Source organism: Bos mutus, chromosome 13 (assembly GCF_027580195.1).
Source record: "Bos mutus isolate GX-2022 chromosome 13, NWIPB_WYAK_1.1, whole genome shotgun sequence".
Taxonomy (NCBI): domain Eukaryota; kingdom Metazoa; phylum Chordata; class Mammalia; order Artiodactyla; family Bovidae; genus Bos; species Bos mutus.
In genome coordinates, this window is record NC_091629.1 from 19,442,153 (window position 1) to 19,465,302 (window position 23,150).

At 49.7% G+C, this 23,150-nt stretch overlaps 1 protein-coding gene across 1 annotated transcript in view; it reads left to right on the top strand.

Moving 5' to 3' along the window:
- Positions 1-866: 866 nt before the first annotated feature.
- Positions 867-23,150, top strand: part of PTGIS (prostaglandin I2 synthase) — a 49,770-nt gene continuing 27,486 nt past the window's right edge. The window contains 4 exon segments of the mRNA XM_070381059.1: positions 867-1,131; positions 15,901-16,024; positions 17,889-18,067; positions 20,815-20,958. Coding sequence (XP_070237160.1) covers positions 1,058-1,131; positions 15,901-16,024; positions 17,889-18,067; positions 20,815-20,958 — 521 coding nt within the window. The 5' untranslated portion in view covers positions 867-1,057.

Here is a 23,150-nt window from a genome sequence, read left to right on the forward strand (position 1 = left end):
CATGGACTGTAGCACGCCAGCCCTCCTTGTCCTTCACCAACTCCTGGAGCTTACTCAAACTCATGTCCATTGAGTCAGTGATGCCATCCAACCATCTCATCCTCGGTGGTCCCCTTCTCCTCCCGCCTTCAATCTTTCCCGGCATCAGGGTCTTTTCCAGTGAGTCAGTTCTTTGCAATCAGGTGGCCAAAGTATTATTGAAGGCAATATAGGGGCGATATAATCCAGCCCAACCCCACTGCACTTGGACCAACAGAATAGAAAACTAATTAATGGTCTCTAGCCCTTCTCACTTTCATGCATTGGAGAAGGCAATGGCAACACTCCAGTGTTCTTGCCTGGAGAATCCCAGGGAGGGGAAGCCTGGTGGGCTGCCGTCTGTGGGGTCGCACAGAGTCGGACACGACTGAAGCGACTTAGCAGCAGCAGCAGCAGCAGCCCTTCTGGGGTGGGGATGGGATGGTGGGGGGAGGGGGCGAGGGGAAGGCAGGGGGAGAGTCTTCCGTGGTGGCCGATACTTTGGTGGAGGGTGGAGGAAAGGCCCCTTCCTGCCCCTCCCACTTCTGTCTCTCCTCTCCCACCATGGGACCCCTCATCTTAGCACTTGCCTCTCTATCCCCGCCACCCCTCCGTGCCCCCCATACTCCTTTCCTTCCTCTTCTTCAGGTCCCCCATCCCTGCTCAACAGCACCCACCCCCCACCCCCGCAGGACCCCTCCCTCCCTGTAGTCCCCCTCTCTCTCCTACATCACCCCTCCCGTCGTCCGCCTTCCCTTCCAGCTAGCATCTCCCCTCCCCGGCAGCCGCACTTTCCACAGCTCGTCCGACCAAGCCCCCTCTCCAGGGCCAGCGGGTGGGAGCCTGCTCCTGGGAGCTGAGCCCGGGAGCGATCCCACCCGCCCTGGGGACACTGGAGCGCTCGCGGGCCCCGCCCCCGGTGGGTGGGCGGGGCGTGGGCTGGGGGCGGAGTCGGCCCCGGGACCCGGTCCCCTTGGCCCCGAAGCCCCCGAGCCAGCCTCCCGCGCTCCGCCGCCTCAGCCTGGACGCCAGCCCTGCCATGTCCTGGGCCGTGGTCTTCGGCCTCCTGGCCGCGCTGCTGCTGCTGCTGCTGCTGACCCGCCGCCGCACGCGGTGAGTGCCCCCCAAGCCGGCCGGGTCCCGGCTCCCCCCACAACCCGGCCGGCCCGCGCGGCCCCAGGCTAGACAAAGGGGCGTCTCCGCTCGGGCGCGCGCCCCCGGCTGCAGCCAGGGGGTCGCCGAGCCCGCTCAGGCCCGTGTCGGAGCCCCCTACCCCAGCTCCAGTTCCCCGGGCAGGAGGGGGTCACCTTCCCGCTGTCCCCACCATCCCCCAGGCGAGGCTGGAGGTGGGGGTCCAGGTTCCGGTCAGGGGGGCTTCTGCGCTCATCTCCTGTCCTGGGGAGAGGGCCGGGCCCAAAGTTGGGGAGACGCGCGCGGGAAGGTGCCGGGACTGGGGTCCCAGAGGGCTGATGACCCACCGCACACACTAACAGGGCTGGACCGCAAGAAGCTCAGGCCTGGCCCAGAGCTCCGCGCCAGTACCTGAGAAGGGGTTTCAGTGAGAACCCTGAGGGGTGCAGAGTGGGTGCGTGGGCACGCTCCGTGTGACTCCCGGGTGGAAGAAGCCCTCTCCTGCCCTTCAGCCTCTGACTGCGTCCTGCAGCAGCTCTGCATCAGCCCCCAGCCGCGCTCTCAGCAGCGTGTGGGCAGCCTTGTTCCTCTCCCCATTACACAGATGGCAGGGTTGAGGCCAGGAAGGCAGAGGCTCTGAAGGATGCCCTCTTACCGGGCCTGGAACCACCTTCCACAGGATTCCCCGACCCAGGGGAAGGGGCTGAGTAGCCTCCGTGTTTCCTTCTGCCTGAGAAACGCACTCCTGGAAAGGGGGCTCCCTTCTGCTGAGGTCTGGTAGCCTGGCAGAGAAGGAGAACCAAATGTCTCATCTTCCTATGATTCTCCTGCTCCTTTGACAATCTGCCATTTAGGAGAAAAGCAAAATTTAAATCAAGGAGATGGCAGTTAAGTCTCTTTTTAAAAAATGTTTAAAAGATTAATTTGAACTGAACAAGGAATTACATTTGACTTAAGCATTTATCCCATTATAGATAAGACTGAAGCCCTTCTAACTACCCTCCCAACAATTCCGTACCTCTCCTGTTGATTAATTTGGGAGGAACCTTCCAGATCTTTTTAAGTACGCCTTTTATTTTACATTGGTTTTATATTACAGGAAAGTTGTACAAAGAGTTCCCAGATACCCTTCACCAAATTCCAGCTATTGTTAATGGCTTACGTTATCGTGGTACAATCATTAAAGCTAAAAAAACCAACACTGGCCTGTTAAAATTAGCCAGACTCCAAGCTTTATTTGAATTTCGTCTGTTTTTCCATTAACGTCTTCTTTCTGTGCCAGGATCTCATCCAGGGTGCCTCAGTGCCTTTGGTTGTCGTATCTTCTCAGCCTCCCAGCTTTTCTCATCCACTCAGACATTTGCCCATAGAAAACTCAGGGAAGTGAAAGTGTGTTTAAATCAGTGTGTCTGAAGCTTACAGAAGTTTTCTGGAAACCTTTTAGTTTAAACAGTGTTGGTTGAATTTCCAAACAATGATTTCACCCTAGTTTTCTTCAACCTCTAGACATCTTTCCAGGTGAAACTTAAAACCATACATTCAATCATTTGCCTGGAAAAATGAAAAAGAAAAAAAGACCACAGATAAGTTTCCCCATGGATTATGAATTATTTTTGCTAAGTTGTCAGGCTTTTTGGAAATGCTGTAAAGAGTTGTTTTTGGACTGCACCTCTGCTGTTTTCCTCTAGAGTTTCGTTTTGACATCTGTCCATGTAGCTCTATGGACTTCCTTGATGGCTTAGCTGGTAAATCCGCCTGCAATGCAGGAGACCTGGGTTTGATCCCTGGGTTGCACAGATCCCCTGGAGAAGGGAAAGGCTATGCATTCCAGTATTCTGGCCTGGAGAATTCCATGGACTGTACAGTCCATGGGGTCGCAAAGAGTTGGACACGACTGAGTGACTTTCACATATAGCTCTATGGTGGGTATGAGGGTCACTGACAGCTGGTGGGGAGCGTTTTGTAGACCATGAGGGCAGTTGCTTGGACCCTTGGAAGACCCCACAGGGACCCCAATTGAGACCCCCAGTCTCATTTTCTTCTTCCAGCTCAGCGAGGGGGTACTCTTGTTACCCCTGTTTTACAGAGGAGGAAACTGAGACTGGGTCACCTGGATTAAAAATCTAGGCTGTAAGAATTTTTAATTTTCAGAAGAAATGAATTTTCACTCTTCCCACACATTTTATTCATGATCTGAATGCCCAAAAGTCTTAAACCACATGATGTTAAGATAGTAAGAGAAGCAGCTACAATCAGAAGATTCTTCAGTTCAGTTGCTCAGTCGTGTCCGACTCTTCGTGACCCCATAAATTGGAGCACGCCAGGCCTCCCTGTCCATCACCAACTCCCAGAGTTCACCCAAACTCATGTCCATCGAGTCGGTGATGCCATCCAGCCGTCTCATCCTCTGTCGTCCCCTTCTCCTCCTGCCCTCAATCCCTCCCAGCATCAGAGTCTTTTCCAATGAGTCAACTCTTCGCATGAGGTGGCCAAAGTATTGGAGTTTCAGCTTCAGCATCAGTCCTTCCAAAGAACACCCAGGACTGATCTCCTTTAGAATGGACTGGTTGGATCTCCTTGCAGTCCAAGGGACTCTCAAGAGTCTTTTCCAACACCACAGTTCAAAAGCATCCATTCTTCGGCATTCAGCTTTCTTCACAGTCCAACTTTCACATCCATACGTGACCACTGGAAAAACCATAGCCTTGAATAGATGGAAGGAAGGACAAATAATCAAGTGTTGGAAAAGAGAGACATGAGACTGATGCTGTGTAGACAGTGATTCAAAGTTTGAGTCAAAACACTCAAGGCCATGCTTCTCCCATGGCTCATTGCTCGCTCCTGGCCAGCACCCCAGGTGAGGTCCATTACCATACCTGACAGCTGGGGCTTAGGAAGGCTAAGTGACCTCCTTATGTCTGCACGAAAGTTATACTGTACATCTAGCTGGGTCCAAAACTGTTGCTTTTCTCATTCAAAGAAAAAAAAAGCACTGCTTCAGTCAGTCTGGAAAATCCCATGGACGGAAGAACCTGGTAGGCTATAGTCCGTGGGGTTGCAAAGAGTCGGACAATTGGGCAACTTCACCTCACCTTCACCTTCAGTCCAGTCAGTTACTCTTGTCTTTACTTTTGGCCTTTAAAAATAAAAATCAAAACATTTTTAATTATGAAAAATTTCAACTATATAGAAAAAATAAAAAGAATTGTATAGGAAACTCTTGCACCTGCCACTTGATTTGACAGTTGATACTATTTTTAATTACAAATATTATGATATCTCAACACTAAGTATTTCAGCATACATGTTAAAATTTCTTTTTTTAAAAAATAGATTTCTACTGTCTTTTTTTTTTTTTTTTTTTTAGATGCACAGCACATCTTGTGGGGTTTTAGTTCCCTCACTAGGGATCAAACCTGGGCCCTTGACAGTGAGAACAGAGTCCTAACCACTGGACTGCCAGGAGTTCCCTAAAAGATAATTCTTTTTTTTTTTTTCAGTTTATTATTTTTTTGGCTGTGCTGGGTCTTCACTCCTGTGTGGGCTTTTCTCTAGTTTTGGTGAGCAGGGGCCACTCTCTCGCTGTGGTACACAGGCCTCTCACGTCGGTGGTTTCTCTTGTTGAGGAGCACGGGCTCTAGCAGCCGGGGGCTAGTTGCAGCTCCCAGGCTCTAGAGAGCAAGCTGAGTAGTTGTTCAATGTGGGATTTTCCTGACCCAGAGATCAAACCTGTGTCTCTTGCATTGGCAGGCGGGTTCTTTACCTTTGAGCCACGAGGGGAGCCGCCCCCCCGCCCCCGCCCCCAACCCAAAAGATAATTCTTAATATCTAGTTCCCAGTCCAAATTCAAATTTCTGCCATCAAGGTAAAGATTTTTCAAACCTGGCTCAGTTACCATGAATGTTTCCCCTGGTGTGAGTGTGGAGTTAGGAGGTCTTGGGTTGGGACTTGGAAGTCTAACTCCTGGGCCCTCTGGGGCTAATGCTCTCCCTTGTGAATATCAGAAACATCCTTTCTACTTCCCGGGCCTTAGTCTCTCCATCTGTGCTCTGAGATGGCTCGTGCAGCTGGTCTCCCATTCCGGGCCTTAGTCTCTCCATCTGTGCTCTGAGATGGCTCGTGCAGCTGGTCTCCCATGCCCCATCCCACTGCAGCAGGGTGAATGCATTGGTCTTCCTCTTTGTGCTTCTGTGGCTGCTGCAGGGAGCATTGGAAGAGGTCTCCTGGGTGGGAGACCCTTTTCGCTGGCGGGGGTGGGGGGCGGGGAATCAGAGGTCATGGTGGCATCAGATAAGGGTTCTTAGAGGCACAAGGGCTGCTCTGGGCCCTTCCAGGATATAGAATTACTGGGCACAGATAACTGTCTCATTTCAACGTGCAGTAACTGGAGGTCCCCAAATGGTAGTCCATGGCTGGATTCAGACCCAGGTGGGTCTGGTGTGCACCACACAGTACAAGGGGAGAAAACTGGGGGAGTCCACTCACACAGTTCCAGATTTCCTGCTTCTCCTGGAAGATCTCGTGGCAATTGCCTGGCACTCAGCAGCAGAACTCTCTCTAAACCTTGCCACAGTCCCCACCACTCCCTATTGCCTCTCCAACACGCAACTTTTCTACTTATCGCTGTGCTTGCTCTACTGTTTCTTTCTTTATTATGCTGAGAAACAGTTCTATGAATCTGTCTCCGTTGCAAAAATGGGAAAACAACAAGCTAGAGCAAGCCAGCCATGTGGTTTTTCTACACCCTGGAGGCAACGAGAGGGAAAAGTGCAGAGGGTTGGGGGAGCCCTTGGTGAGCAGCCGGCAGCCTGCAAATGAATGCTGGGGAAGGAACGGGTTAAGCAGTTTAAACAGAAGCTCAGGAGGTTCCAACTCAATTGGGCAGCAAACAGCGTCTCTGGTCCCCCATGGAATCCTCCCCGAGGCCCTGAAGGAGTTGAGACTCCTGAGCAGAGAAGCCCGGCAATCCACCTACCCACACTGCTCAGCTAAAAGAGCAGCTTCTGTTCTGGGCCATCCAGAACATGGGCTGTGTGTCAGGCGCCTGACCTGCACAAGCTCCCTGAACCCTCTTTCAAGTCCGGGAGGCAGGTGCTGCTCATTGAGCACCAACTGTGTGCTTATCTCATTCAACTGAGACATATGCATTAAGCGCCTACTATATCCCAGACAGAGAAGGAAATGGCAACCCACTCCAGTATTCCCACTGTTCTCAGGACTAGGTCTACAAGAAGTGTCCACATTCTGCACAGAAAGGATGGGATACGTCAAGGGGCCCAAAGGTGGGTGTTTTCCAGGCATGACTTCCTCCCTGATTCTCTCAAAGTTTCAAGGGAGAGAGAGACGTGACAGGACGTGGGATTGGCGGTGGGGGTCTGTGAGCAAATAATGAGCAGGTTTTGAGCACCAATGAGGAACTCTTGTGGTGAGAATCAAGGCTCCCGGGAGGATCAGAAGAGCTGCCTCCGTATCTGAACCAGAAAGGGCGGGCAGTGGTCCACCGAATGGGCCGGAGCTGTGGATGAGAGAGTCAAGCCCGGCATCCCTGTCCCCCAGGGTCTGGCGGTGCCTCAAATCAGTGAGAGTGTCAGTGGGCGAGGCTAGAGACCGCAGACCCCAAAATAGAGCCTCCTCCGCCCTGCTGGCCTCTGGCTGAGTCACCCTGGAATGTGACTGGGGCCTGAGTTGGATTCCAGGCCCGTGGGCTGAAGGAGCCGCTGGCACCTCAAGGGTCAGACGCCCAGGCCCCCAGCTTCCTGCCTTTGTCTGCGCCTCCTCGGGACTTCACTGGGGAAAGATGAGTGATGCCAGCAATAATAGCGGGCTCGCTGGGGAGCTCCGGTGGCAGCCTGAGTGAAAGGCATGGAAAGGAAGCCCCACCCACTCCCCAAAATAGGTCTTGGGCGAAAACCTCCTGCATCTGGGCAGGTCGCTGAAACCTCTCTGTGTCTCAGTCACTTCACCGGAAAAGTGGGGGTCCACGTGGCCACTTGGGGTGAATTGGGGCCAGGGTTGGATAAAGACTGTGGGCTCCGTAACCAGGCCTGCCTGGATTAGAGACCTAGACCCTCCACGGTGGGCCCTCGGGCAAGTGGCTTAGCCTCTTCTGGGCCTCAGTTTCATCTGCTGTAAAATGGGCTTGATAGGAATACTTCCTTCTGCAAAGAATACTGAAAGGTCGTTGCTGAACCACGAAAAGATGCTGATATCCTTGCCCTCTGGAGGTGAAGAATTCAATCTGGGGCCAGAGATGAGGCTTGATCGCTCAGAGCTTTTGTGTAATAAAGTTTTATTAAAGTACCCAGCAATTAGACCGATCGCGGAATGCAAAGTAGGAATGAGCCCAGGACAGGAAGGCATTGCCTGGAGGGTCAAATGGCAGACTCAGGACTTACAGAGTCAGCAGAAGTAGGCCCACATAGATTATCAGGCCCATCTGAAGAGTACAAAGTCAGAGCATAGAAAGAAAAGGCATAAAACGACGCCACTTGGTTCTGGTCAGGGTACCACCTCTTAACTCGAGTGTGATGCACCCATGAATCAATTCCTGGCACTTTGACAGCAGTGGGAGAAGAAAGAATAACCTGGTAAGGGCCTTCCCAGAGGGGCCCAAGCGACTGGCCCCTAGATCCCAATGTTTTTATCAGGACCTCCGTTCCTGGCTCAGATGGAGGCTTGCTTGACTCACACTGGGTCAGGAGTCATCTCCCGGAGTTCAGTTAGTGCCTGTTGGAAAGCTGAGAGCTGAGTTACATGATTAGCTAATTCTAAAGCTTTAGGAAAACTTTTCCATTGAGCAATTTCAGGAAGTACTAATCGTCCGTCCTCGGACTGTAACCATCCTTTATCAGTCATCTTTGCTCCTCTTTTCTCATATCTTTCTAATTCTTCCTCAGTGTACTGTGGTTTTTCCTGTTCACAGTACCGGTCCAGATCAAAGGCATCTGCAGCTAGGGGTTTCGTTCTGGCTTGACAGCCAGCCAGCTGATTACCTTTGGCTTCTTTACTCGCATCCCTGCTATGCCCTTTGCAATGCATAACAGCTATTTCTTTAGGACAATATATAGCAGTTAAAAGTCTCTGGATCTCTCTGAAATGCTTAATAGGTTCTCCTGTTGCCGTTTTAAATTCTTTCTTTCCATGTTGCAGCATGAGCATGTAAAGTCAAATAAGCATACTTAGAATCAGTATATTTACCTGCTGCCCTTTGCTTAACTCTGGAGCTCAGGTCAGAGCCACAAGCTCTGCTAGCTGAGCGCTGGTTCCCTGGGGGACAGATTTTGCTTCTAAAACCTATTCAGCCATCACCACGGCATAACCTGCTTTACGCTTCCCCTCCCAAACAGAAGAACCAGCATCTGTAAATATTTCCATGTCAGGATTGTCTAACAGGGTATCCATTAGATCTTCCCGAGCTGCATAAAGTTAGGAATTGGGAACAATCATGATCAGGTGTTTCATTTTCCTTCTCAGGAAGGAAAGTGGCAGGATTTAAATTTACACAAACTTTAAGCTTAGTTACTGGTCCTTCTAACAACAATGACTGATATTTAAGAAGCCTACTGTCTCTCATCCAAGTATTAACCTTAGAATTTAAGATTCCAAAAAATAAAAATAAAAATTAAAAAAAAAAAAGAATTTAAGATTCCACTCACATCATGAGAAGTCAGTACAGTAAGGTTTCGTCCATTAATTATTTTTAAAGCTTCAGGTGCTAATAAAGCCGCTGCCCCAATTACTCTTAAGCAGTGGGGCCACCCACGTGAAATTGCGTCTGCTTCTCTACTTAGATAAACAATAGGTTGCAGGTGAGGCCCTCGGGGTTGTGTCAAAATTCCCAAGGCCAAACCTTTTCTTTCAGTGACAAACAAATTAAATTCTGACCCTGTGGGCAAGCTCAAAGCGGGAGCTTGCAGGAGAGCAGTCTGAAGAGCCTTAAAAGCCTTTTGAGTATCTGGAGACCAAACCAGCTTGTCGGTTTGGGCCTGCTGAGTCTCAGCTATAAGTTTATATAAAGGCCGGGCAAGTTCCCCATAACCTGGAATCCAAATGCGACAGTAGCCTGTGATTCCCCAAAATCCTCTCAATTGTCTTAAAGTCATAGGTAGGGGATGATTTAGTATAGGTTTAATCCTCTTGGGGCCTATGGCCCTAGTCCCTTCTGATACGATTAGGCCCAGATATCTAACAGATTGTTGACAGAGCTGAGCCTTTTCTCTCGATGCCTAGTAACTGCAGCCTGCCAGAAAGTTTAAGAAATCTTCTGAGGCTTGTGAACAGGCTTCCTCTGTCTCAGCACAGAGCAGAATGTCATCTACATATTGTAGTACCACTGCTTCGGAGCTTCTTATCAACCTGCCTAGGAACTGGCTCTCCCAATACCAGTGAGCCTCAGGCCGCATCAGGCATCAGTCGTTATCACCCAGCAAGGAAACCTTTGGAAAATTCATGCTGTGGTTGTTCAGTCGTTCAGTCGCATCCGACTGTTTTGCGACCACATGGGCTGGAGCCCACCAGGATCCTCTGTTCGTGGGATTTTTCCAGGCAAGAACACTGGAGCAGGCTGCCATTTCCTTTTTCAGGGGAATCTTCCCAGCCCAGGGATGGAACCTGCGTCTCCTGCACTGGCAGGTGGGTTCTGTACCCCTGAGGCACCAGGGAAGACCCCTTGGAGAACGCATAGGACCTGCCATATAGCCGACGCACCCAAGAGTCACGTTGGTCCTGCTTCTTGGCCCCGCTCCAGCTGCCCCCGGTTGCCAGGCACCGGGCACTGTTCTGTAACCGCTTCATCTTTGTCACAGCCCAATGTGGTCAGTAGTGTCAACACTCCAGTTTTACAGACGAGGAAACGGGCAGGAGAAGCTAAGTCTCATGGCCAGCAAGAAGCAGGGCTGGTTGGAAGCCAGGAGGTGCTCAAGTCGGGCCCCTGACCTGTCCTGTCCCCTCCGAATCCCCGCTCTGGTGCAGAAGTCTCCACTCCTGTGTCCTTGGGCTCCGACCTGAGCTGGGCGGGGGCTGGTGCACACTGGGCTCCTCCCACCCGTGCTCTGCCATCCTGGAAACGGAGCCTTCGGGAGATGCTGGCTCCCAGAGAGATGAGGGGCGAACAGAAGGGTCCTCCGCCGCACCCGCTTCGAGTCCCAGAGCCGCCTGCACCTTTGTGAGTCTGCTCAGTGAGGGGCTCAGGGGCAGGGTGGGGGTGGGGAGAGGAGGCGGTGGCTGGGGAGGTGCTTCCTGCTGCCCTGCGCCCTCACCCCTGCTGGGGCTTCCAGACTGCCTGGACTCCAACCCTCCAGTCTAGCCAGTCTCACCATCCACCACCTGTCTCCCTGTTTGGGTTATGTTGGGGAACAGTCAGACTGAGGAGGCAAGAGGCCATGGTGGAGGAAGGTAGACTGGGATGGGGAAAAGGATGAAGGGAAGGTGGTCCCCCCTGGTCTGCTGGGCAAGGCACCAAAGCCCCCTGTCCTGGGAGCGGGGAAGTCGGATGCTAGGCCTGGCTCATGAGGGACTGCAGCCTCCACTCCCACCTATGTTGATTTAGTCTCCTGACACGTCTTCCTCCTGCCTCTCGCTCTTGCAACCTTTTTTGGGGGGATGGGGGTGTGTTGCGTGGCATGCACCATCTTAGTATCTGAGTTCCCCAACCAGGGATCGAACCTGTGTCCCATGCAGTGAAAGTGCAGAGTCCTAATCACGGGACACTCAGGGAATTCCCTCTTGCAACCTTTTGAAAGCATAATCACATTACTTCTTAAATCCTATTTCAAACCCTCCAGAGGGTCTCCATCACACTTGAAATAAAAGGCAGACTCTCTCCTTGGCCACTTGCCCTTCTGGTCCACAGGTCGTCTCCAGTCTTTCAGCCCCACAGTCTTCTCCATTCCAGCCACATGGGCTCCTGCTGCCTTGAGAGCCTCGCCCTGTGTGCTCCTACCCCAGGGCCTTTGCACTTGCTGTCCCCTCTGTCTGTAAAGTTCACCCCTCTCTTTCTTCAGGTCTCTGGTCACATGGCACCTCCTTGGAGAGACCCTACCTGACCACCCTCTCACTGTATCATATCACCTTCCTTTTTTATTTAATGAGATACAGTTCATCTACTATAAGATTCAGTCTTTCAAAACATATAATGAATTATGTGTTTTTAGTATCGTTTTTAGTAGAGGTTTTTAGTATCGTCACCAGTGGTGTGGCCATCACTGCTATCTAACTCCAGAGTATTTTCATTTCTCCAAAAAGAAACCTGGTCCTGATGAGCTGTCTCTCCATTCCCTTCTCCCCTCAGACCCTGGAGACCACAAATCTACTTTCCGTCTCCATTGGTTTGCCTTTTCTGGACATTCCATAGAAATAGACTCACACACTGTGTGGTCTTTTGTGTCTGGCTTCTTTCGCTCAGCATGGCGGTTGCAAGGTGATTCCACATTGTTGCAGGAATCTGGACTCCACTCCTTTTCATGACTGCATAATGTTCCACGGGATGAATACACCAGGCTGTGTTTGTCTGTTCATCAGTCAGTGGGCATTTGGGTTGGGTCCACTTTGGGGCTATTATGATTAATGTTACTATGAACAATAGTGTGTGTCTTGATGTATGAATGTGGTCCACTGGAGAAGGGAATGGCAAACCACTTCAGTATTCTTGCCTTGAGAACCCCATGAACAGTATGAAAAGGCAAAATGATAGGATACTGAAAGAGAAACTCCCCAGGTCATTAGGTGCCCAATATGCTACTGGAGATCAGTGGAGAAATAAGTCCAGAAAGAATGAAGGGATGGAGCCAAAGCAAAAACAATACCCAGCTGTGGATGTGACTGGTGATAGAAGCAAGGTCTGATGCTGTAAAAAGCAATATTGCATAGGAACCTGGAATGTCAGGTCCATGAATCAAGGCAAATTGGAAGTGGTCAAACAGGAGATGGCAAGAGTGAATGTCGCCATTCTAGGAATCAGCAAACTAAAATGGACTGGAATGGGTGAATTTAACTCAGATGACCATTACATCTACTACTGTGGGCAGGAATCCCTTAGAAGAAATGGAGTAGCCATCATGGTCAACAAAAGGGTCTGAAGTGCAGTACTTGGATGCAATCTCAAAAACAAAGGAATGATCTCTGTTCGTTTCCAAGGCAAACCATTCAATATCACAGTAATCCAAGTCTATGCCCCAACCAGTAACACTGAAGAAGCTGATGTTGAACGGTTCTATGAAGACCTACAAGACCTTTTAGAACTAACACTCCAAAAAGATGTCCTTTTCATTATAGGGGACTGGAATGCAAAAGTCGGAAGTCAAGAAACACCTGGAGTAACAGGCAAATTTGGCCTTGGAATACGGAATGAAGCAGGGCAAAGGCTAATAGTTTTGCCAAGAGAACGCACTGGTCATAGCAAACACCCTCTTCCAACAACACAAGAGAAGACTCTATACATGGACATCACCAGATGGTCAACACCGAAATCAGATTGATTATATTCTTTGCAGCTCTATATATGGAAAAGCTCTATACAGTCAGCAAAAACAAGACCAGGAGCTGACTGTGGCTCAGATCAGGAACTCCTTATTGCCAAATTCAGACTTAAATTGAAGAAAGTAGGGAAAACCACTAGACCATTCAGGTATGACCTAAATCAAATTCCTTATAATTATACAGTAGAAGTGAGAAATAGATTTAAGGGACTAGATCTGATAGATAGTGTGCCTGATGAGCTATGGAATGTGGTTCATGACATTGTACAGGAGACAGGGATCAAGACCATCCCCATGGAAAAGAAATGCAAAAAAGCAAAATGGCTGTCTGGGGAGGCCTTACAAATAGCTGTGAAAAGAAGAGAAGCAAAAAGCAAAGGAGAAAAGGAAAGATATAAACATATGAATGCAGAGTTCCAAAGAATAGCAAGAAGAAATAAGAAAGCCTTCTTCAGCGATCAATGCAAAGAAATAGAGGAAAACAACAGAATGGGAAAGACTAGAGATCTCTTCAAGAAAATTAGAGATACCAAGGGAACATTTCATGCAAAGATGGGCTCGATAAAGGACAGAAATGGTATGGACCTAACACAAGCAGAAGATATTAAGAAGAGGTGGCAAGAATACACAGAAGAACTGTACAAAAAAGATCTTCACGACCAAGATAATCACGATGGTGTGATCACTGACCTAGAGCCAGACATCCTGGAATGTGAAGTCAAGTGGGCCTTAGAAAGCATCACTACGAACAAAGCTAGTGGAGGTGATGGAATTCCAGTTGAGCTCTTTCAAATCCTGAAAGATGACGCTGTGGAAGTGCTGCACTCAATATGCCAGCAAATGTGGAAAACTCAGCAGTGGCCACAGGACTGGAAAAGGTCAGTGTTCATTCCAATCCCAAAGAAAGGCAATGCCAAAGAATGCTCAAACTACCACACAATTGCACTCATCTCACACTCTAGTAAAGTAATGCTCAAAATTCTCCAAGCCAGGCTTCAGCAATATGTGAACTGTGAACTTCCAGATGTTCAAGCTGGTTTTAGAAAAGGCAGAGGAACCAGAGATCAAATTGCCAACATCCATCTGCTGGATCATCGAAAAAGCAAGAAAGTTCCAGAAAAACATCTATTTCTGCTTTATTGACTATGCCAAAGCCTTTGACTGTGTGGATCACAATAAACTGTGGAAAATTCTTCAAGAGATGGGAATACCAGACCACCTGACCTGCCCCTTGAGAAACCTATATGCAGGTCAGGAAGCAACAGTTAGAACTGGACATGGAACAACAGACTGGTTCCAAATAGGAAAAGGAGTACGTCAAGGCTGTATATTGTCACCCTGCTTATTTAACTTATATGCAGAGTACATCATGAGAAACGCTGGGCTGGAGGAAGCACAAGCTGGAATCAAGATTGCCGGGAGAAATATCAATAACCTCAGATACGCAGATGACACCACCCTTATGGCAGAAAGTGAAGAGGAACTCAAAAGCCTCTTGATGAAAGTGAAAGAGGAGAGTGAAAAAGGCTTAAAGCTCAACATTCAGAAAATGAAGATCATGGCATCCGGTCCCGTCACTTCATGGGAAATAGATAGGGAAACAGTGGAAACAGTGGCTGACTTTATATTTTGGGGCTCCAAAATCACTGCAGATGGTGACTGCAGCCATGAAATTAAAAGATGCTTGCTCCTTGGAAGAAAAGTTATGACCAACCTAGATAGCATATTGAAAGGCAGAGACATTGCTTTGCCAACAAAGGTCCATCTAGTCAAGGCTGTGGTTTTTCCAGTGGTCATGTATGGATGTGAGAGTTGGACTGTGAAGAAAGCTGAGCGCCAAAGAGTTGATGCTTTTGAACTGTGGTGTTGGAGAAGACTCTTGAGAGTCCCATGGACTGCAAGGAGATGCAACCAGTCCATTCTGAAGGAGATCAGCCCTGGGATTTCTTTGGAAGGAATGATGCTAAAGCTGAAACTCCAGTACTTTGGCCACCTCATGCGAAGAGTTGACTCATTGGAAAAGACTCTGATGCTGGGAGGGATTGGGGGCAGGAGGAGAAGGGGACGACCGAGGATGAGATGGCTGGATGGCATCACCGACTCGATGGACATGCGTTTGAGTGAACTCCGGGAGTTGGTGATGGACAGGGAGGCCTGGCGTGCTGCGATTCATGGGGTCGCAAAGAGTCGGACACGACTGAGCGACTGAACTGCACTGACTGATGTGTGTACATGTGTGTTCGATTATTTGGATCTGTTGCTGGGTCGTATAGTCACTCTTCCTTTCAAGAAACTGCCAGTTTAGTTTCTGGAGCAGCTGCACCATTGTACATTCGCACCAGAAATACATGAGGATTCAATCCATTTCTCCACATTCTTGCCAGCCCTTATTTCCCTTTTTCTGTTTTATAACGATGGCCTCTTAGTGGACTTGAAGTGGTGCTACATGTTGTTTTGATTTGCATTTCCCCAGTGATTCATGATGTAGGGCGTTTTTTTCATGTGCTTCCTGACCATTTGTGTATCTTCCTTGGAGAACTGTCTATGCAGATTCCTATGTGTATTTTTAAATCGGGTTATTCGTTTTGTTCATTGCCATCCTCTCCAACCTCATCCTCTCTTGGTGGACATGACAGGAAGTGTGAGATGACCAGGACCCTGGTCCTTGCTGGCTCACACAGAGAGCTCTGTATCCTTATACACCTGCAGGGAGATGACCACCTTGATTGGACCCCCTGATATGTTGCAACATCAAATGGTTCCCCAGCTTCTACTCTCAGACCCCTGTGGTCAGTTCCCTACTCAGCAGTAAAAGGAGCCTTGTAAAAACCTGAGCAAATCCTATCCCTCCTCTGCTCCCACCTCAGAGAAAAAGCTAAAGACCCAAGCGTTGCCTCCAAGACCGCATTTGGTCTGGCCTCTGTTACCACCCTGGCTCAGCTTCCGCTATTTCTTGCTGCTGCCAATCCAGCCACACTGGCCCCCTCACCGTTCTTCGAACACACCAGGCGTGGTCCAACCTCAGGGCCTTTGCACTTGCTCTGTCTGCCTGGGAGCTCTCTGTTTAGCCCTCCGTGTGGCTCCCTCCCTCTCTGCCTTCAAGTCTTTGATTAACTGTCTTCTCAGGGAGGCCTTGTTCTTGTTCAGCCACTAGATCACGTCCACTCTTTGTGACCCCATGGACTGCGGCACGCCAGGCTTCCCAAGGTCTCTGCCTCGCGCTCTTTATCTTCTTCTGGGCTTTACCCAATGGTGACAAGTGCCGTGACTTCTGCAGGCGACCTGGCGAGCCTCCCCTGGACCTGGGCAGTATCCCCTGGCTGGGCCACGCCTTGGAGTTTGGAAAAGATGCTGCCGGCTTCCTCACTAGGATGAAGGAGAAGCATGGGGACATCTTTACTGTAAGTGCCTCTTGGGAAGGAAGGGGATGAGCAACTGGACCAGGCGTACCTGCTGTTTACTGATTTCTTCAATATCCATCCATATGCTAACTGTCCAGTGGGCCAGCCAACCTTCTGTATGCCTATCCAACTGTACTCCAACACTCACCTAACACACATCCCTTCATTACCCCTCCAGCATCTTCCCAACACCCCGCTGTGCATTCAAGATCTATCAAATGCATGCACATTCATCTAACTGACCTCTATCCATTCATTCAACTTCTATCACATATCCACCCATCCAGCATCTTATCCTTTGTGTCTCTGCCCAGTATCTAAGCAGCCTTCTTCCTTCTTAGTATCTATCTAGTATTCATTTGTGTATTCCGTTTCCATCAAGCCTCTATCCACCTTTCTAAATACCTATCCATTATCTGTCTGTTCATTTATTTGTCATCCAATCCTCCATCTGTCTACTCACATTTATCTGGTGTTCTTACACTCATGGACCCAGCATCCCTCCACCCGTCATCCACAGATTCAGTTTCGAGCAGCTTCCATTCTCCTACTTACCTGCCCATGTGGCCATTCATCCGCCACCGCCACCCAGCATTCGGTTATCCATCCTCTCAACATCCAGTGTCTGTCCACTTTGTACACGTATATGTATGTCTGTCTCCATCCACCACTTCAGTATCCTGACAGTCAGCTGATCCATCCACTTCCATGTATCCTTCTAACTTTCATCTATCCAACATTTTCCTTTCAATCTGTTGACCCAATGTCCACTTAGCACCCTGCCATCCATGAACCCAACATTCATTTATACACTTCGTTTGCAACCAACTTGTAGCCACCCATCCATCCATCTTTCCATCCAGTGTATATTCAGTGATCTGTCCTTCCACTTATCCACCCATCTAACTATCCATCCAGAAGCATTTTTTTCTTGGGTATTGGGCCTGCCTTTTATAAGAGTTTGATTAACATGACGCATGGACCACATTTTGAAAACAGGGCCAAGACAATGGGTTGTTACAGTTGTGACACCCTCCACCGACATCTGAGGGGAAATACCCTTACCTTTGTTGACTACAGGATCACAGTTCTCCAGTTTCCTTCCCATCTTGAGTAGTGTGTTATATACAGAGTTCAGCCTCCCGAAGAAGTAGATAGTACTTTCACATCCACTAGCATTTACCCAACAATATCCTTCCTTCCTTCCATCCATGCACACACACACACACACATACCTGTAATGGACCCACTACCATTTATCCACCAACATTCTTTAATCCCTCCATCCATCCATGTATTCATCTACCCAGTTCATCCATCCGTCCATCACTCCTTCTGTCCTTCCATTCATTAGCCCATTCATCCATCCATACATTCACCCACATGAACCTATAATGTATCCACCAGCATTTATCTACCAACATCCATCCATCCATCCTTCCATCCATCCATCCAGTCCATCCACCTGTGATGCACACAGGTCCATCTGCTGCCTTCTGTAGACAGACTGTCTCCTGGCTGCTGGAAATACAACAACCAAGACAACCAAGGCAGATGCTTACACGTGAGGTAGTTAAGAGCATAAACTTTGGTGCAAAAAAGTGCTGAATCCCAGTCCCAGCTCTGCCACTTCTCAGCTGTGTCATCTTGGGCACAATTTGTGCCCTCTCTAAGCCTCACATGTCAGCTTTAAGTGGGTAAATGATAGTCCCTGCCTCCCAGCGTGGTCATGAGGGGTAGATGAAGGGACCTTGTCTGTAACATACTTGGTGGGGCCAGTGCCTGGCACAGGGAAACCCTCGGCCCCTGAGAACCGATGTTGCGCACGGCTGTGCTCCTCGCTCCATCCCCGCCCGCTCCCCAGGTGCTGGTGGGCGGCAGGCACGTCACGGTCCTCCTGGATCCCCACTCCTACGACGCGGTGGTGTGGGAGCCCCGCAGCAGGCTGGACTTCCACGCCTACGCCGTCTTCCTCATGGAGAGGATTTTCGACGTGCAGCTTCCGCATTATAACCCCGGTGATGAAAAGTCCAAGATGAAACCGTGAGTGGCTGCAGATGGCACCCGATGGGTGGGCCCGGGTGGTCAGTCAGCTTCTACCTGTGTGGTTCAAGTCCTGCATGGGCTGAACCGGTCTCCACAACAGGTGTCCAGTAAAGACTTTTCATTTTGGACTTCCCTGGTGGTCCAGTGGTTAAGACTCCTTGCCGGAATGCAGGGGACATGGGTTCAATCCCTGGTTGGGGAAGATCCCACATGCCTTGTGGTGTGACCAAAAAAAAAAAAAAAAAAAGTTTTGTTTTGAGAAAACAAAAACAAAGCAAAAAACAAAATGCAGGGAATTGAAGAAGAATTCTTTCCTTTTCAAGAGGCAGGGCTGATTTTTAGTAGAAGACTGGGGTTGGTGTCAGCCAGACCTGGATTCAAATCCCAGCTTTCCCACTGCTTATCTTTGTGACTTTGGGCAAGTCACCCACCCTCTCTGATCCTCTGTTTCTGCATCCGTCAAATGGAAGTAGTAGGGTGATTAATGTTTTTGAGTCCATACTCTGTGCTGGGCATCATATGATCTCATGAGTCTTCCTAGCAATTCTGAAGGGTAACTTATGGCCCCATTTTATAGATGAGGACACCAGGGCTCAGAGAAGAGAAGCGACTTGCCTGAGGTCACACAGCAGGTCCCGAAACATAAAGGATGTTCACATCGACAAAAGGACCTGTGAGCACATCTACTGTCTTCACTCACATGCTGGTCATTGTCTTAGATTCACAAGCACAGAATGACACCAACTTCCCTTTGAAAATGAAAGTGAAGTCGCTCAGTCATGTCCGACTCTTTGTGACCCCATGGACTGTAGCCTACCAGGTTCCTCCGTCCATGGGATTTTCCAGGCAAGAGTAGTGGAGTGGGTTGACATTTCCTTCTCCAGGGGATCTTCCCAACCCAGAGATCGAACCCAGGTGTCCCACATTATAGGCAGATGCTTTGCCCTCTGAGCCACCAGGGAAGTCTGGTGGCTTCCCTTTGATAGGCACGTGTTCATATCTGTGCAACAGCCTTAGAGGTAGGTATTTTTTTATCCATATTTTACAGATGAGAAAACTGAGGGTCAGAGAAGTGACAGGACATACCCAAGGTCAGCTACTAGCAAGTGGCAGAACTGGGATTTGAACCCGGGTCTGCTGTGTCCACAGCCCATTCTCCTCCCCACAAGATACTGAGGAGAAAAGACTGCATCTGCGCCTAAAGAGTGCATGCGGCCTGGCAGTCATCTTTAGACAGAGTCACCTCCTGGAGTCAGGAAAAGCATCTAGGGGTCTGGGTTTTGCAGGACTGCTAAAGCTGAGGAGAGGCCAGCATCGTAAGGTGAATATTGATGAGAGGCAGTACTCTGTCTGACCTTGGCTTTGTGGAGCAGATTTTAGGAGTATTCCTGAGCCTGAGTGTCCTGGATCCCGCTATTCCAATGGTCCCATTAGCAACAAGAGTCCACAGTTAGTTCACCGCATGCTATCCCCTGACCCAGGGAAGATCCCAGTTTCCTCCAGCGTCTGCTCCCAGGAGCTTCTGGGCTTTTCTTGCAAGCTGGCATGAGGTCCTCTGGGCATGGCTGCTGCCTCTGTTGATGACCACAGTCCCCACTGAGGACTCCCGCTTGGAGTCGAGGTATCAGTGTTGATCACTGAGCCAGCAGCTCCCAGGTACCGAGCACTGTGTTAAGCCCTTTAACATATTGTCTCACGTGGGTCATGTCTATTGTTTTTCCAGTAATGAAACATCCAAAAGCTTTTATTATCTGGAAGTTCACAAAACCTCCCTGGAAGTCTTCCCATCTTGAATTCTCAAAAAAACCAGGGGCTTGCGCTATCTAAAGGGATCTATCCTATTTCCAAACAGCAGGGGGCGACAGAGAGCTGGAGCGCCTGATTGCGACACTAGTACTGTTCTTGTTGTTGCCACCAGGTGGCGCTGTTGAACGTCGGCTCTGCACCACCCCGTGGACTCTTCACTAGACGCAGTGGTATCCTTTGTGGTTTAGGTTCTTGCAAACTGTAGAGGGGCCTTAAACTTAGACAGAAGACCTCATCTTTCCCAGCTTCTAATCACATGCTCAGTCATGGCTCAATGTTGAATGTTGTGGAGGCTCAGTACAGAGAGGCTTCTAGCTTCAGCCACACGTTCTCCCAGAACTGGTCCTCTCTGCAGAATCCTAGGTACATAAATAATAAGACCAGATCACCAGCCATATTGCCTTGCTCTGCATGTAGCCTTCACTCGGAGTCATGACTTATCAGCAGTCCTTGGTTGGGGACACTTTATCCAAACAGATCTCCCTAACTTTGAACCTCAAGGAGAAATGGTTGGTTTCTTAGTTATATCTCTTCTGTAAGTCTATGGGTTCCTTATCTAAGCAAGGACGACTATCATGATTAAGCATTCAGACTCTGGAGTTGGGCAGATCAGGGTTTCAGTCTCAGCTCTATCACTTACTGTCTGGGTGACCTTGGACAAGTTACTGTCTTCTCTGTCCCTCAGTCTCTCCATCTGTAAAATGGGTATCATAATAGGAACTGCTATCCCTGGTGTGGTCAAAAGATGAAATGAGGTTGTTTTGGCACAATAAATAATAACTGTTGCCGTTGTTGGCAGTGATAGAAATAATAATATCATTCTGTTTCCAAAGAGGAGCGGGAGCCCTGGGACTCTGAGGTCTGGGGAAGGAGGTGCTTGTGTGCATATATGTATATTTTTGGAAGCTGCACTCTCACTCCTTTGCTCCTTGCCCCAGGACTCTCCTCCACAAAGAGCTGCAGGCGCTCACGGATGCCATGTATACCAACCTCCGCACTGTCCTGCTGGGTGACACCGTGGAAGCGGGCAGTGGCTGGCACGAAATGGGGCTCCTCGAGTTCTCCTACAGCTTCCTGCTCAGGTGAGCCCCGCACTCTGGACCGCCGTGAAGAGTGGCCAAGGGCACCAAGAGGACTTTATGGTGCAGAAGCAGTTTGGGATGCTCCAAAGCCAAGGCTGCAAGATGCCATTCTGTACCTGGGACTCTGAGTGGTCACCTGGTCCTCAGCCTATGGGTCGTAAAGGAGACACAGGCCAGGAAAGGGGCCTTGCTGGTCACCCAGATGCTTGGCAAAGATGGCCAGTGTGACTGGAGCCTAATGAGCTGAGGAGATGGGGCAAGGCAATGAGGATGAAGTTGGCAGAAACCAGGTCTCACAGAACCTCAAAGCTATGGAATTTATTCCAAGTAAGATGAGTGACGTTGGGGTGTAAGCAGGGGACGTGACACTACTGGATGTAGAACTGGTTTTTTGAATATTTGTCTATTTCTCTGGCTGTGTTGGTCTTGGCTGTGCAGGTGGGATCGTCATCTGTGATGTGCCGGCTCAGTAGCCCCATGGCACGTCAGATCTCAGTTCCCCAACCAGGGAGCAAACCCGTGTCCCCTGCACTGGAAGGTGGGCTCTTAACCACTGGACCACTGGTGAAGTCCTGGACTTAGAGCTTTAAAAGCTCTCTTTGTCTGCTGGATGGAGACTGGATCATAGCTCGGGTGGGTCACAACACGAGAGAGGCTGGGGGACCTGTTAGAAGGCTGCTGTAACTGCCCAGGTAGACAGGATGGTGCTCTGGACCAGGCCATGGGGAGAACTGGGACAGCTTTGGGCTTCCCTGGTAGCTCAGTTGGTAAAGGACCTGCCTGCAATGCAGGAGACCCTGGTTCAATTCCTGGGTTGAGAAGATCCGCTGGAGAAGGGATAGGCTACCCACTCCAGTATTCTTAGGCTTCCCCTGTGGCTCAGCTGGTAAAGAATCCACCTGCAATGTGGGAGACCTGGGTTCAATCCCTGGGTTGGGAAGATCCCCTGGAGAAGAGAAAGGCTACCTACTCCGGTATCCTGGACTGGAGAATTCCAGGGACTGTATAGGGTCACAAAGAGTCGGACACGACTGAGCGACTTTCACTTTCACTTCACTCTGGGGGATGAGGTTGATGGGACCTGCTGAAGGACGTGATGGCCCGGTGGATAGAGGAACATGGCCACAGGTAGTGAGGAAAAGAGATTCAGTAAGGACAGTGTATTGATTTTTGGTGGCACCATTAATAACCAGCACCTCATAAAAGCAAGACATTTCAACCACTCGAAAAAATAACAGCAACACAGTTTCAGAATAAAGGACAGGCATTTGCTGACACATATGAGTACCCTGGGACATTTATGACACATGTGTACATGTAGGATCAGTGGGTGCTAATCATTTAATCTGCATAATAGCTCTATGAAGCAGGTGCCTCAGAAACCCCATTTGATGGATGAGAAAACTAAGGCCTGGAGAGCCTAGGTCATTTGCCCAGAGTCTCACAGTTGGGACCCTGGGGGGGCTGGCTGCAGAGCCTACACCCTCAAGCATGACCCTTGCTGGGTTCATTTTTTCTCATTTCACCCTGGACTGGCGCAGATACCTTCAAGGGCTGTGACTGGTCTGGGTGATGCTGGTCTGGTCCACCCTGTCATCGTATGGTGGGGAGACTGAGGTCCAGAGAGGCCCCCAAAACAAGATCACAGTGGGGAGCCCCCAGATCTCCTAGTTCCTGCCATCCTGTATGCTTGTGAGGGCAGAGAAGTCAGAGGAGAAGCTGAGGCTCTGGGGAGGTAGGGGACACATGGTGGCAGCTGGGTCTATTTCAGTTCAGTTCAGTTCAGTCGCTCAGTCGTGTCCGACTCTTTGTGACCCCATGAATCGCAGCACACCAGGCCTCCCTGTCCATCACCAACTGCTGGAGTCTACCCAAACCCAAGTCCATTGAGTCAGTGATGCCATCCAACCATCTCATCCTCTGTCATCCCCTTCTCCTCCTGCCCTCAATCTTGCCCAGCATCAGGGTCTTTTCCAATGAGTCAGCTCTTCGCATCAGGTGGCTAAAGTATTGGAGTTTCAGCTTCAACATCAGTCCTTCCAATGAACACCCAGGACTGATCTCCTTTATGATGGACTGGTTGGATCTCCTTGCAGTCCAAGGGACTCTCAAGAGTCTTTTGTTTAGGTCCATGGTAAGAGCAGGCTCAGTGCTGGGGGCAGGTGTAAGTGGATTCCTGTGTCTTCAAGGCC